Here is a 15,518-nt window from a genome sequence, read left to right on the forward strand (position 1 = left end):
AAAACCCGCCAGTAGCACAAGAGGTCAGTTGTGCGGGAGCTACTGAAGGGTAACATTTGGGGGTGAAAGACCAATGGAAGGTCGGTAGGGTGGCGCGCGGGTCGAGGGAGACGAGTAAGGGGTGGTGGGGGGGGGGGCTGACATCCCACCGGAATGAATATGCATGTTTCTCTTTTCACTCACTCAAAGGATAATCTCTCCTGGGTAATTAAGTCATTCAAAGAGGAGCTGATAGCATCTAATGGCTTAATAATATACACAGCATGACTTATTAGAGGAACGGGGGGTGGGTGGGGGGAGGGGGGCGCCTCTCGGCTGGGACCGTCGTTTCAGCTGCTGCGGGCGAGACGAAAATGTCACATAAAATGGCTGCCGACGTTTGATTTGTGTGCCTATGACAAAAGTTACAATTGCGGCGTTATTAGGATGGCAGAGTTTTAATGGGCAGAAAATATGGTTTCAATACTTAGTGGTAATAATTTCAGGCGTGTAATACAACTCCCCCACCCCACCCCCCCACCCCAGCCTTTGAGAGTGGAAACTCTCAGACTCAATCAAAGTCGCAGTGCTTTATTTGAAAGTCCTCCAACAAAGATAAACTTGACGTCCCCGTTAGCTCGAAGAGGATTTACATGCCGCTACAAAGCTTGTATTGTTTGATGTACAGTTAAGCCCAAAATGATACAAACGCGAGCCAGTTTTGCTATTTTTAATTTTTTAGCCTTTAAATGGGCCTTTTAGCTTGAAATGGGACAAGAGAGATATTAATTTAAAAAAATCAGGCTTTGTGAATTTTGGGGAAAAAAAAGCATAAAAAATATTTTCTCAATGCCTCCAAATATATATTATTTTCAAATGAAAATTAACACACACACACACACACACACACACACACACACACACACACACACATACATAAACTGTCAAGCACTCAAATTTAGACTGGCATTTTTGGTTTTGTTTTTCAATTGATATTCAAATACTCCCTTTTTTTGTTCATTTCATTTTTTCTGTCCCTATTATTGTTTTCATTTGAAAAAAAAAAAAAGGAAATCCCAAATAACAATTTGTACCCCCCCCCCCACACACACACACACACACGCACACACACACTTCCATTGTTAATATGCTAATCCAGCCATGAACACGGAGTGTCAGTTGGATGGAGATAAATGCACTGTCCCTAAATGAGGGCATAATTACACCTTTGACCCCCCCTCCCCGGCCCCGCCCTGGCAACAAACAAGAGGGTGTTCCTTTCATGCTGTGAGCAATCGCGGCACTCCCACACTGTGACAAATGCGAAGCAGCTTTTCACAAAGCGGTCAAACGATCAGGCAGAGCAGAAAGGGAAGTATGTGGCGAAAAATGGACACAACGTGCTCTCTGTTTGGCCCGGAGAAGAGAAACAAACGCCTCTGATGCGCCGCGCACAGACGATTTGTGAAGCTTCTTTTCCCCCCCCCAGCCCCGGCCTCTACCGGTTATATTACATCTGTCTGCCTTGTTTGGTTTCTCAAGGGCCGTGCGGGGAAATTTGCCATATTTCCCCCCCGCCCCCTCTCCTTCTGGTTCCCGAGTTCAAAACGAAGTGAAAGTCTGACAGAACAATCAGAAGCGCGGGCAAAGAAGCGCACGACAACAAATTAGCCCGAAGCGCAGTTGAAGCGGTCATAAAAGCGCTGGCTGGCGGAGAGCGAGGAGCCACATAAAAGCCGAGGGGACCCCGGCGGCCCAGGCGAGAATGGAGGCGTGCTGTTCTTGAGTGGCGGGGGGGGGTCTGGTCGAGGGGGGGGGGGGGGGTTGAGGTTCCCCGGGGGGCATGTTTTCGCTGCCTCCCTCTGTGCTGCTCCAGTTAGTTCACTCAGTCACTGAAGTACAGACATCAGAACTCCTCCATGACCCCCCCTCCCCCTCCTCCCCTTTTGCCTGCCTTCTGGCCCCACAATTGGAAGTCCATTTGCTTTGCTTGATCAGTCTCCTCGCCACGGGCTATGTCTATCATCAGCGCACAATATTTGGAGCAGAAGTTGGGATGCCCCACTTGGGGATAAGCTATCAAGTCCAGATGGACTCGTATTTTTTATTTTTTTTTTTGTGGCTGGCGTGCAAGAATGTTGGAATCCAATTATTCACATAATTAGCATCTGCTCAATCCATCTCTCAACCTGTTAACTTGCTGTCATGTTCTTTCTTGATTTCATTCCTTCTGAATTGATTGAGCTTTATTTTACGATAAAAATGTCATGGTGCTTTTAATAGTTGGTGTTATTTTGGTTGTTTTAATTGCAATTTTAAGTGGAAAATGCACACTGTTGGTTCCTGTAATTTTTTTTTCTAAAATTCATTTAAAAATGTTTTTTGAAATAGAAAATTGACAAAAGAAAGTTCTTGTTCTTTATTTTAATTTGTCTGTTATTCACTTTGCTTTATTTTAATGTGTTTTCACTAGTCTTGATTATTTACGTACTGTTTTATCTTTTTTTTCACACCAGTAGATTTTCTTTGTTCACTATATTGATTTAAAAATTAAGTTTTTCTCGATTTGCTTTTCAAAAATTATTTTTATTTATTTATTTATTTATTTTTGGTATTTATTTATATTTTGGTATTTATTTTTCTTACACCCTTAAAATTGTTGGGTTAAAAAAACAAAGCAAAAAAAGCCCCCAAAAAACCCAACAATATGGGTGAAAAAAAGGACCAACCAGCTATTTGGGTCAATTTGACCCGACTGTGGGTTGTTTTGTGTCCCAGAAAAATGAGGATGTTTTATACAGAGTAACTCACAAAGTTGGATCAAATTGCCCCAAATAGTTGGTCGGTCCAAAGGTTGACAAAAATTTATTTTCCGCTGTGTTGATATGTCCCAAAACGCAACATGTTTTTCCTGATTGCATTACTCCCAGTACTGCTGTGGTGTATTTTTGCACCCACCTCTTACGGGTCTCTACGCCAAATTCTTGAGGCACAGCGGCGTCCACCGCCACGCGAATTGGCATACACGGACGCCTTTGCGGCCTTTACGATTCGGCGCAGCCACGCAAAGCTCCGTGGCATCGGACATGAAAGCGAGGCGCGGAAACATTAATCTAATCGTCTGCCGCCTTGACAGCTGGTCACAAGCTGGTGGAGGGATCTGGGGTTTTTTTGGGGTGTGGGGCGAGGAGGGGATCACATGTGGAACTTGTGAACGTGGACTTTGGTTTAGTTGCTGGGAAAACCTGCATCAGACGATTTGAATCACCTTGCGAGATGGCATCACAATCAATATAGCAAATGTAGTTCTCGATTGGACTGTCATTGTTTTCTCATGTTTGTTTTTTTCGGGTGTTTTTTTTTCTGATCGTGTCCCCTAACTCGCATTGCACTCGTCAGCTTCATACAGGGGCCCAAAAAGCTGCCGTTCTGTCACCCAATATGGTCTGGCTATTTTTGCTGGTTTTAAAAAATCTCACATTGGCCGTTTCAATTGTCCGGACAATTACAGTAATCCGTCAGGCCCTTGCTGTCAATTTACAATTTCAAACTACTCAGGGGATTCGCGGCAGGGGTAAAAAAAAAAAAATTCAAAAAAAATAAAAAAATACAAAGCGCTTCATAGTGAGAAGACAAACGGGCACATCATGCTGTCATCCCCAGCTCTCTTCCTCTGGTTTTTTTTGGTCGGCAGCCACGGGAAAAGAGGCTACGGCGTGCCACATCTGCGGCTGAGCCGCCGGCGTTATTTACTGTTGGATATCCTGGAGGATTCTGTCACAAGGGAGCAAGAGAGAAAAGAGAGCCGGAATGCAGCCAGTTTAAATGGCCCACGCAGGTGGAACTTTTGTGGCTCCTAGTGGGGAGGGAGGGGGGGGGGCATCCAAATGTTTCTGAGCGAGAGAATGGTAAAGGGGGGTGCAACAGCTCATCTTTATTAGCTTCAAGGCTATAAATTGCCATGGTCCCAAACGCTTAAACAAATACAAATATGATCACAGGGAGAGGAAAAACAAAGGCTGGGGAGTTGGGGTGCCTCCTAAGTGACTCCATTTTCTTCCCCCATCTTGTGTTGATTTTTTTTTTTTCTTTTAAAAGGTGGAGGATTTACGATGACTGCCCGCGTTGGCCGTGTTGTGAATTCCGTTCGGTGTTTAAATCAAAGGCAGGGAGGTATTTTCGGCATCAGGTCAGGTCAGCTAATTGGGAGGATCGATTGGATCCATGTTGCTGTTTTTACATTTTTCCAGGACTGAAAATCTGTCAGGAGACATGGATGTATATTAGTGCTTTTAAAAACGCCATCAATCCATTGTAACCTCCCCAGAACAACAACAAATGTACGTCGTGTTTTTTCAGATGAGAAAAATAAAATAGTAGTCGACTGGTTAGCACGTCGGCCTCACAGTGCAGAGGTGCAGGGTTCGATTCCGGCTTTGGCCTTCCTGTGTGGAGTTTGCATGTTCTCCCCGGGTTTTCTCCGGGTACTCCGGTTTCCTCCCACATTCCAAAAACATGCACGGCAGGTTAATGGAACACTCGAAATTGTCGCTAGGTGTGATTGTGAGCGCTAATGGTTGTTCGTCTCTGTGTTCCCTAGCAACCAGTTCAGGGTGGACCCCGCCGACTGCCCGAAGACAACCGGGATATGCTCCAGCGCTCCTCGCGACCCTTCTGAGGATCAGCGGATCAGAAAATGGATGGATGGATGGAGAAAAATAGCTCATCTCTGCCCTTCTTAGCTCCTTGCAGAGGATAAAGAATACGACTGTGAGTACCATTATAATGAATGTCTTCATCGGTTAGTGTATGAGTTTGTGTTCAAATATCAGTTGCTGAAAGGATTATATATATACGTTATACTGTATGTGTTAGCATTAGTATTAAGCTAGCAGACTAAACCTTAAGATTGCAGTGAACGTGTAATTCTTATAGCTCGAAGCCACTTTAAAAAAAAAAAAAATTGTGGACTATATGCCAAAGCTCTGAGCCAAATGGCTTTTCTCTCAAGGCACCACAGTACAAAAAGCCAAAAAGATTCAGACGTCCTCACCTTGCATTTGGTAGCTGTACGGCGCCTGGCCCGTCTGCGGCGTGCTGAAGCCAGAGCCGTAGCCGAGGAAGCCCGTCTGGCTCGGCGACTGCGACTGGCTCAGGCCGCTTTCCGTCTTGATGCCTGCCCACAATGGCCCTAAATCAGTTAGCGACATCAGATCGGTTTGATGCTCTTTACAAGAGTCCAGAGTCACAGGTTTGAAATTACACCGAGAGCGGGCCAGGGGCCAATCACAATGATTTGTTTACTGATTCCTTGTAGCGATCTCATACCTTCGCAGAGCAAGTATTTTTTTGTATGAAACGGACCTACAGATTTAAGAAAGTCACATTTTAGCCCCTTTGAGAAATTTCTGAATGCAATTTTGACCAAATTTTAAAATACAAAACCCCTTTTTCAATCAGTGTGACAACTAAAATATGGGCTTGATATTTTCAGAAATTTTGCAAAACTGTTTTATGATGCATATAAATAGGAGAAAAGGAAGATACATTTAAGATCCCTTGGATTAAAATCTAAGACTTCGGTAACAGCGGGCTCAATAGTTCACCAAAAAATAATATATATTTTTTTAATTGGATAAAATCATTTGGAAACATTTCTACCCTGCTGATTATATATCACCTCCTTTCCCAAATTGAAAATCCTGACCGAGTTGATGCACCACATCTTAAAAAAATGCTTCCCAAAAAAATTCGAAATTTGGGAATCCCCTATTTAATGGAATATCAATGATGGCTACCCTTTGTTCAAAGACGTATGATCATCCCGCGAGTGCTTCTAAGCTACCCTAGAAATACAAATTTAGGGCAATGGATCCCTAAATTCATCCTATTTTTTTTCTTCCATTGAAAATTTGTGCTTAAAAAAACCCTCATCAGATTTAGAATTTGGAAAAAAATCAAATGTAAGGCTTTCTCCGGATCACAAAGTTCCATCCGTCATCTTTCTGATCTCTGCCACGCACGATCAGCAAAGTCACCGACAGAGAGCATGCGGGCACCAAACAACAACTCAGCAAGACTGCTTGCTGCCACGGTGGAAAAATGATGAGAACACCATCTCGGGAAACATCTGACCTTCGCGAATGAAAGCTTACGCGGGCCGCGTTTCTCAATTGTCCAAATTGTTTCAAAAATAGACAAAAAGTTTAAAATGGCGCTGCTTTCTTACCGTAGGCCGGGATGCCGTAGGGCTGGCCAGGCTGCGGGTAGCTGGCGTAAGCTGCGGCCTGCTGCATTCCTGTGGTGTACTGCGTCTGCCCGTACGCGGCCATATTTTGGGACGAAGGGGTCGGAAGAATATGCGGATACGTCCTGCTGCTTGAGCGATGAAAGAACAACAATAAAAAAAAAATGTGAAGGGAGGTAAAAAAGAAAAAAAAAATACGGTTCACCCTCCCTACACGTAAAAATGTGATCATATCGCCGACGAGCTATTATGACAGGTAGCAGACATCCAGGCAAACAAAGCCGCTTGAAATTTGGCGATCCGGCAGAAGGATCTAATTAAATCTCCAAATGAAGTCGGACGCTGCTTATTTTTATTTTATTTTAATTTTTTTGGAGTGGTGGGTGGGTGGAACGAGTAAAAAGGAGCCTTACTTGGAAGGGTAAATCTGCGGGGAGAACTGGTGCGTTTGTCTTGGGCTGAAGCCACTGCTTCCAATAGCTGAGGAGGAGAGTTAAGAGAGACGAGAGCACGTTTAAACACTCAGAAGCAAGGTAAATATTAGTTTTTGCCAACAGAACCCCGAGATTCCGAAGAGACGGTAATTACGCCTGCTTTACTCTGTTTATTTCCCTGACCTTCTTTCAGGTTGAAAAGACCGATCATAATAACGGAGCAAAAATAATCAGTCGGCAGGATCTTTTTTTTTTTTTTTTTTTTTTGGTGCTGACTCATTTATTGTCATGGCAACCACTGGTATAAACGCACCGCTGAAATAAGGCAGCCAACTAAGTCGTAACCACAATACACGACGACGTAGTCCCGCAGGGCGTCTAACTTAGCCCACTGAAAACGTTAGTATTTTATTTTTTTTTGGGTCGCCGCGGTTTTATTTGCCTTGAAAACAAAAATGTTCTCATTAGCATTCCAATGAAAACCCTCTTGTGCAAACAAACTTAACTTGCACCGAAACTCTAAATACTGTTTTTTGGGGGGGCCGTTCTTAAAAAAAAAAAACCCAGAAGGATTGAAAGTCATTACCTTTTTTTTTTTAATTGTATTTGTTTTGCCTAAAAACAACTCTGTTAATCCATGTCAAAACAAACAAACAGACAATTGTCTCCAGATTTTTTGATGCGGTCTTATTTTGGCGGAGTTCCGGGTTTTCATTCCCTCCTTTTCCATGTTGCATCCCCACTTGAAGAACTCGATTCTTGATTGGAGGTGGAACAGAATGTTTGGGTGTGTGGTGTAGTGTGTTGAGGTTAATCAGAGCAAACCTGTACAGGTTTTTAAAATTATTATTTTTGTAATCACGTGTGGGGTCTGAATGTGAAAAAAAACCCTTCTCATCAGGATTTAAAAAAAAAGAATCAATTGCGACATTTTTGCCTCAATATCGCGATTAAATATGTTGCAATAAATCACTCTGTATAACAATAAACAGTATCAGATTTATTCGACGTAATAGCCACTTCATTTTTCACCGTCAATTCGAGTTGTGAACTTTCGAAACGCCCCCAAAATTCCACCAAAGAGCGGCGTCAACAAAAAGCCACTAAGTCCATAAATCAAATTACAACAGTCACGCAAACCAATCCGTGACAATGAACCAATGCTCTGTAAACACCGTGCCTTGCTCAAAGCGACTGAAATGAGCCATTTGCAGTTATTTATTTTTCATCTAAATTGCGGTCTCCTTCATTGCCGTGTCAATTTTAATTCAATTCATTGTTCGGCATACATCCGCTGGATGTTTATTCCGTCTTGCGCCGACATGAAGTAAACACACTCAAACACATGAGTAAAGCATAAAAAAAAAAAATTGCTGACAAAAGTCAGGTTCATAAACACACATATCCATACACACGCAATTTATTGGCAACGACGCACATACAGAGATAAGCTAAGTTGGTCCTCACCCGATCCGGAGAAGCTGTCCAGGGAGGTGTCTGCTACTGAGGCGGCTATGTCGCTGCTGCTCATTGGCTCGCTTTTAACTGCCAAGGAGCAAGGAAAAAAAAAAAAAAAAACACCACTCAGCCACAACGTCACCATGAAGAACTATTTTGGTTGTCTTAATTTGGGCAACTTTTGCCGATGAGGTTTTCTTTCAACGTGTGCGTGTCAGGATCTGTTTTTTTGTTGACTTTGGCGTTGCTTTTGATTTTGATACTCGTTCGATTGTCAATTTTCACGTCAATTTTTTCCTCGTATCGAGAATTCAGCTCCTTCCAGACACTCGCGTTGCGTCCAGGTGTGCCTCCGTTGTCTTGTCAGTCTGTTTCGAATCATTTTTGTCCTACGCCAGTTCATGCCAGCTTTCTTGTCGTGGTGTCTCTTCCCCAAATTACTTTGCTACTTTGAATCTTGATTTTAGATTTAGATTTTTTTTTTTGAATTGAATCCACTCCATTTTGTTTCTCACCCCATAAAAATTCAAATCTGTTTCGGAGATTTTTGGTAGCCTTACTGTAACCTGCGACACGTTTTGTGACTTTACAGTCTTCTTATTTTAACCCGCGCATCTTTGAAAATCGTTTTTTAGCCTTCTTTTAATCCGACCAAATGCGTGCAACGCGCCGAGACCCGTGTTGCAAATCGGGCCTACGAGGAAGGCCGCATCTGTGTTCAAATCTCATCCGAGCAGGCTAACGCAACGCTAAATCAACAGTGTAAAATGCTGGCAAATGATTCATGTGACGTGCGTTAGGATTTGTTTTTAGCGATGACAACCAAGTATAACTGAGCTGTCAGGAAAAAGGTGCTGATGTATAAATTCATCTTGATGCGTAGCGACCGTTTTTTGACCTTGGCTCCATTACCGAGCTCACTGATAGATGCGTAAAGAACAATTTCACAGCTACCTGACAGCTCAGAAATCTTTGAAATCATTCCACTCCCACACTCCCCGTACAATGTGGGCAAGGCGGTCATGCTCCGCAGAAATGAAGAAGCCATTGGCTGTCATGTCGGACATGTTTTTCCGCTGTGCTCGTTCAAGTCGGAAACATGCTGACAGGCGGTGATACTTGGGAACACGCCGGGTGAGGGTTGGGGAAAGGGGGTGGGGGTGGGGCTTTAAAGGATAAAAATAATGCTGGTGTGCATGCATAAACGAGCACACAGTCGCAAAAACATACCATGTTTGGAGGGCGGATAAGCATGAGCAAATGAAAGCGGCCCGATTGGTTCACTGCAAACCATGCTGGCATGACACGCTTGAAACGCCACAGAGGGCCTGAATGAAAGGTACAATAGTTGAAGCCACGCTTCTGGCAATTTTTCGGGGGGGGATGTCTTTTTGCAAATATTGTCCTTTCATTTGCCAAAGAAAGTAGACAAACCTGAGGCGGATTGCGAGTTACAACCTAACAACCAGTCTGCGGTGGTGAGCATTGTGATGCTGTCACCTATGAAGGGGGAGGGGGTGTTGGGAGCGCCAAAAAACAAAACAAAAAAAACAAAAGGACACGTGACATGAGTCCTGTCCGTTTATCACCTGAGTCAACAACGATATGCTGTGGGGAAAACCGCATGCAAAATTGCACTTTTGTCCATTCATGCTGAGGGAACGGAATCGTGACAACGGGGGTGTGTTGGGGGTGGGGGGGGGGGGGGGGAAAAACAGCGCCAACAAAAAAAACGAATGGCGAGCCTACCTTCAGTGCCATTGGGTGTCATGGAATTGTTGTTATGGAGGTGGGAGTTGTCAAGGGCGGCGCCGCTCGGAGATTCGCTGCTTCCACTAACTCGGCTGTGAGGACTGGCGAGATCCTGCATTTCCATAAACCTAAAAACACAACACGGTCGAGGTCATCGAGTTTACTGTCAAACTAAACATCAAACAAAGAATGCGACCGAGTGTGTTTTTAAAACACCCACATGACTTAGCCTTAGGAATGGCCAGCTAGCTAAACGCTAACCCAGGATGGAAAAATGTAGCCGAGCTAACGCATAGCATAGGAAAGGCGAAGATATTGGAACACAAATTCATTCGTCAACAGCTGACGTAGAATGTTTATGTTTTAACTTGGCTGTTTGTGAATTTGTACTTTGTGTCTCTTTGTATGTCAGTAACTTTGTGGATTAAAAAAAAAATTCTGTCAGACTCCCAAGGCTCGGTAGTATTAGCTCACAAATTAGCATGCTAAAATCGTTTCCCCCAAACTGCGCTGCGCACCACCTGCGGGGTTACACCGGTGTTCTGGTATATTAACTTATTATGTGACATATGATTTAAAAAACATTTTTTTAATAAACTTTAGCTTGAAATAGAAAAACTTTATTAGTTGTTTTGTCTCATGTCTGCATCGTGATGTCTTGTTTAGACATTTTTATGATGTCTTTGTGGTGGCGAAGGGCTACGTCATAGCATTGTTTGTGGTCGCGACTTTTCATAAATTACTGTGTTACGTTTTTGTGTTTGATCGTGTTTAGTGTGTGGTGAGGGAGTTTTTTAAAAATTTTTATTTATTTTTGTTCAAATATTTCGATCATGATGCCTTCTGACTTTTTATGGAGGTGCGCAGGAGAAAGAGGGGTTTACCCGTCTTTTTTTTTTTTTTTTTTAATTCATGGTTCAGTTCTGCTGTTTTCGCTTTGCGAGCAAGAGAGCACCATCATCTCTCTTGGGGTTGCGCTGAGTAAATGATGCAGAAGAGGTCAGTAAATAACATCTCCACATGACAAGGGGATTTCAAACAGGCTCCCTCAAATAAACAGACGCTCTGTAAGCAATTGTCAGCAATGAAAGGCGCAGCGACAAACAAAGCAATTTGTCATTCCTCCAGTCACGTCAAGCTGCACTTTCAATGTTCGCTGTCAGTGTGCCGCGTCTCTGCTCCAAGCCAGATGTTCTTCGCCGGTTTGGATTCACTGCGGCTTGATTACAAGAGAGCTGCGTGCGCTGCGTGCCTCGCGAGTGACTGGCAGGCGAGGAGGCTGATGTGTTTGCTCTGGCAAGCGCCGTAATTGTTGCCGTGTTTACGCAGAAGCAAAGCAAACGCCGCGCGGAACATTGAGCACGACAGTGCGCTCACAATTATCGGGACGGGGCGGGGGTGAGACAATGGAGAGGGTTAACGGTGATTTAGTTAGCCTACTAGCCAAAGTCATTTTGAACTTTTAAATTATTGTATTTTTTTTCTTTGTTTGTGTAAATTCCCAGTCATCCTCGTTTTAGTAATCCGCAAAGTTTAAATGAGTTTTACCTTGTTATTTGAAATCTGTTCGTGACTTTTTGGCAATTGCACGATCAGGCTATAGACGTGCTACATACAATGCCGTGAGGTCTTTCTTATACAAAAATCAGGTCGACTATTAGATTATGAACATAACCTGGCATGTAAAAAGAAATCTTTCCAATTTAGTTTTTAAATGAACAACAAAAAATACAGTCTGCTCATAATTATGAAGGAATGACAATAAGCATTAGCTTTAAGGTTTATAGCATGTCTGATATTTGAATGTTCAAGAACTTTTTGGCGTAAATCCAAAAACACAATGTTTAATAAGGATTTAAAGACATCAGTCAGGGGATAAAGAATCTATGCCAGTGAGTATAGATTATCTGGCTGCAAATGTTGCGCCGCCAATCGTGTTCAAATATCGACTATCTTAAGAGTTGCGGAACGCTACCTCGTCTTTGGCTGTAGAAATACAAAGTACTCCTCTTTGCTTTATGTTTAGTTTGACGGTAAACTTCAAGTGGGAGTGGCAATAAATGTTCAACTTGAGGATTTAGACTAAGCTTTGGCACATCTTACGGCATTTTAGGATGTTTCATTTACGCCAACGTAATAAAAGCACTTTTGACCACCATCAAATCGATCGATACCAATACTGTATCGCAACTGTATCAGCAAAGCCTCATGACAATATCAATATTTTGACGTAAATAAAACATCTCGGTGCCCAAAAACATTTGGTTACGGAGCTTCAAATTTATGCTAGAATCCATTGACTACCTCTGAATACAATCAATGAAGAACAAGCTGTTGGAGGAGTTCCCTAAAGTAGTCCGATCTTAACCCTTTCAGGGACAGCGGCTACGACAGTGGACAGCCTGTCACGTTATCAGGTTACAGGGTGCATGAAAGGGTTCATCAATCAATCAAGCAAACTTTTGCCAAACATAAAATGCAAGTCCAAGTGGTGCACATAGATTAAAAAAAAAAAATCCCCCCCCCCCCCCTTACCTGCCACCGAGATACCTTTAAGTCCTCCCGAGTCCTGCAACCCCTCCTCCGGCCTGCTCCACCTGGACGAAACAAAGTCACTCCTTGTTAGCGTGAGACAAAAAGCCTCGCCTGTGAGAAAACATGATTGCTGAAGCGGCGAGAGAAGAGAAGCCCTTCTCTCCGCTGCTGTTTCTTCCTGGAGAGGCGATTCATCACTGGGCCTTACGACAGCTGCAAACTGGATTAGCCCGCTCCTCGCACCGCCCCCCTCCCCCCCCCCTTCCCAATCAACATGCAAAGCAACTTAGCCAAGGTAAGCAGGAAGAAGGGGGGTGGGGTGGGCGGGTGGGGGCTGAAGAAGTGAGGGATCACAGGTTTTTCGGAATGGGAAGATGGGACGTGTTGAGCGGGGGCCCAGTCGAGCGTGACAGCCCGGGCATCCTCAGAACATCTTTCATGTGCAATTGACACTATCTGAAATTCATCAGCAAACCCCCGCTCGGGCCGATACTGACAGCTCCTAATGACCGTCAGGGTTGCTTGCCCCCCCAACCCTCCCCAAGGAGGCCTGGGGGGGGGGGGTTGGCGGCAGCCGCAGCGCACACAAATAGACAACCTCAAAGCTCCTTTCAGTGTGAGTAAAATAGCATGAAGTGACTTTGTTTGAGGAGCAACTTTTTTGCAGATTAATCCCAGGGACCCAAAACAAGGGTTTTATGAAGCAATAAAAATATGACAAGATAACAAATTAACAAGTGGTTTCTTTTTTTTCTTTTCCTTTTCAACAGTCAACATTTTTTTTTTTTTTTGCTTCAAGTCACGCTGTGAGTGGGAGCGAACTATATTTTCTTGTTTAGAAACAATCAAAATTTCAGTTCCAATTAAGTGTTTCTGAATGGGTTGTGTGGTCCTTTAGCAAAGCTAAGTTGATTTAAAAAAAATAATAGAAGAAGATAAATATATGAAATAAACTCTGTCAATATACTTTTAATCTTCTATGCCACTTCCCCCAGGTGATGTACGCAACATAATTCATTTCTGGTCCTGTTTAGCTATGTTTGTAGCATTACGATATAATCGTATTAAATTGCCTGCTATTTTGTTGGTCCAAGTTGGATACACTCCGCTTTAATGCGGTTCCAGCCAGACTTCGGTGAAAAGTGTACTCGATGACCCAAGCGCTTCATTACTGTCCGCTACGATGTCAATTTGAGATTAGCTTAGCAAATAGCATGGCTTTTTCGTCTTCTGTTCATTACTTCTTATCATTTCTGTGCGAGAACGATACTTGTCAGTGTAGCGTATTCGCCGCCACGAAGGCGATGAATACTGATTTAGGAGCGAATCCGCAATATCTTTAGCCACGCTAGTAGCCAGTACAAGCTCGTCGCTAGCTAACACTGCTGTGACGTAGCACTGAGCTGCGCTGTGGCAACGTTAATATGCGAACGTCCAGTCGAGCGACACGTTTTGGGACAGTCTCAGAGGTTTAGGACAAATGTAAAAATCAGTGGTTCTCGGTTTTGCTAATTATGTGTTTTAATGAGGCACAAAATGTGAATTTGGTCTCGCAAATTGTCAAGCGAAACCCCTTATTTTAAGCCTATACATCCTCTCACACACACACACACACACACACACACACACACACACACACACACACAGGGCACTTTTGTGGAGGCCCATCTCAAAACAACGCGCCTATGCGAGCATATGGAGCCACATATGTTTCCTATGACACCGCCGACGCCTCTATTACTCTCCTCGAGCTGACAGTTACATTTTCAGAGCTCAGTCCGACATCAAGCGCGCGAAAGGGCCATACACCGGCGCGGCCGTAACACTACGGTATATTAGAGCTGACTCGAGGCCCTCCGTGGGGATTCCGGGTCCAAAACAGGGTCAAGAGCATACGTCTGGAAGTGATTTTTTTTTTTTTTTTTTTTTATGAGAAAGACTGATGCACTGCTCCCAGTTTTTAATTATGTTAAGCAATGCAGTGCAACCTCAACTCTTGTGATTTCTTCACATCTTTAAAGTGTTTCTGCAGAGAGTAAATAAATTGAAGTCGTTTTTTTAATATGCTTTTTTTGGGGGGGAGGGGGGACCAAAAATATGTTTAAAAAAATTTAAAGAAATCCATCAAAGTTTAAATTTAATAAAAGAAGTGATGGAACAATTTGTTATGAAACATTGGTGGCGTTGAGAATTTATTTCTTCCCAGATTAAACACTCCTGCGGCTCACTTGTGGCCCTCATGCCATAGGTTGCCCTCCTGTGTGTATTAAGACATGGTGAAGGATTTTCACCCTGTTTTTTTTTTTTTTTTTTTTCTCCAAAGCAGAAAAGTTTACAAAATGCAAAACCTTTGCCGAATTTCCCCATGCGGGACAATACTTTTCAATGAACCAAAACCCCCCAAAACAAAAGCAGCACATTAGCTTGGAGAATTGGCGGCTGTCGTGTTCAAACGTCTCCACCATTGCAGGTGAAAGCATCCAGGTGAGGAGAAAGCGTGAAGACGCCCCACTTCAAAGCTCCTTTCATGTACGCGGATCCCCGAGCCGCCGCCGCCGACGCGTCTTTGAAGCGAGCGGCAACAAAGCGGGCGGAGAGGTGTCGCCGTGACAACGGGAGAAGAAGAAGAAGAAGCGCCGAGGCCACAGGGCGGCCCCGTCACGCTTGCTCGCCGTTTGTTTTCCAGGTAAACACAAGCTGACACTTTTGAGCGCCGAGGCTTCCCCGCGTTTGTCGGCGCTCTTCGAAACGCGCCCTCGATTTTAGACTTCACCTCGTGAGATCACGTCCAGTTTCAGTTTTGTATTAACAAGTCCTCGGAATATGATCGCACTGGTTATTATGTTGCTGGATGCAGCTTGGGAAATGGCAGAATGGATGTTTACAAGATCAGGAACTGGATGGTTTTTTTTTTTGGTTTTTCTCCTCCCCTTTCAAGAAATCAATTTTAGTGTTCAAATCAACGACTCCAAAAATATCGATAACAGTTGTTTGTGATGCCCAAAGTGCTTCATTTTGATTTTTAACCGCCTGCTGTTTTTCACATTGGTCATCATATATGGCTCAATGTATTCTTCAGAGATGTCTTTTTAATTTTTTTTTTTTCTCGTTTG

The 15,518-nt window shown here is 43.6% G+C and overlaps 1 protein-coding gene and 1 long non-coding RNA gene across 2 annotated transcripts in view; one reads left to right on the forward strand and one right to left on the reverse strand.

Annotated features, from left to right (window-relative positions):
* Nucleotides 1–15,518, reverse strand: part of eya1 (EYA transcriptional coactivator and phosphatase 1) — a 44,228-nt gene that overhangs the window by 24,903 nt on the left and 3,807 nt on the right. The window contains exons 2-8 of the mRNA XM_019866297.1: nt 12,406–12,467; nt 9,868–9,998; nt 9,553–9,618; nt 8,128–8,205; nt 6,640–6,706; nt 6,209–6,357; nt 5,033–5,155 (exon numbers count right to left, since the gene is read on the reverse strand). Of these exons, the coding sequence (XP_019721856.1) occupies nt 5,033–5,155; nt 6,209–6,357; nt 6,640–6,706; nt 8,128–8,205; nt 9,553–9,618; nt 9,868–9,994 (610 nt within the window). The 5' untranslated portion in view covers nt 9,995–9,998; nt 12,406–12,467. The remainder of the gene's footprint in view (nt 1–5,032; nt 5,156–6,208; nt 6,358–6,639; nt 6,707–8,127; nt 8,206–9,552; nt 9,619–9,867; nt 9,999–12,405; nt 12,468–15,518) is intronic.
* The window catches only part of LOC109513697 (uncharacterized), a 49,664-nt gene that overhangs the window by 10,598 nt on the left and 23,548 nt on the right, over nt 1–15,518 (forward strand). Inside the window, exons 3-4 of the long non-coding RNA XR_002167847.1 lie at nt 4,580–4,749; nt 14,876–15,091. This is a non-coding gene — a long non-coding RNA (uncharacterized LOC109513697). The remainder of the gene's footprint in view (nt 1–4,579; nt 4,750–14,875; nt 15,092–15,518) is intronic.

The sequence above is a fragment of the Hippocampus comes genome, unplaced genomic scaffold (assembly GCF_001891065.2).
Source record: "Hippocampus comes isolate QL1 unplaced genomic scaffold, H_comes_QL1_v1.1 scaffold3, whole genome shotgun sequence".
Classification (NCBI taxonomy): domain Eukaryota; kingdom Metazoa; phylum Chordata; class Actinopteri; order Syngnathiformes; family Syngnathidae; genus Hippocampus; species Hippocampus comes.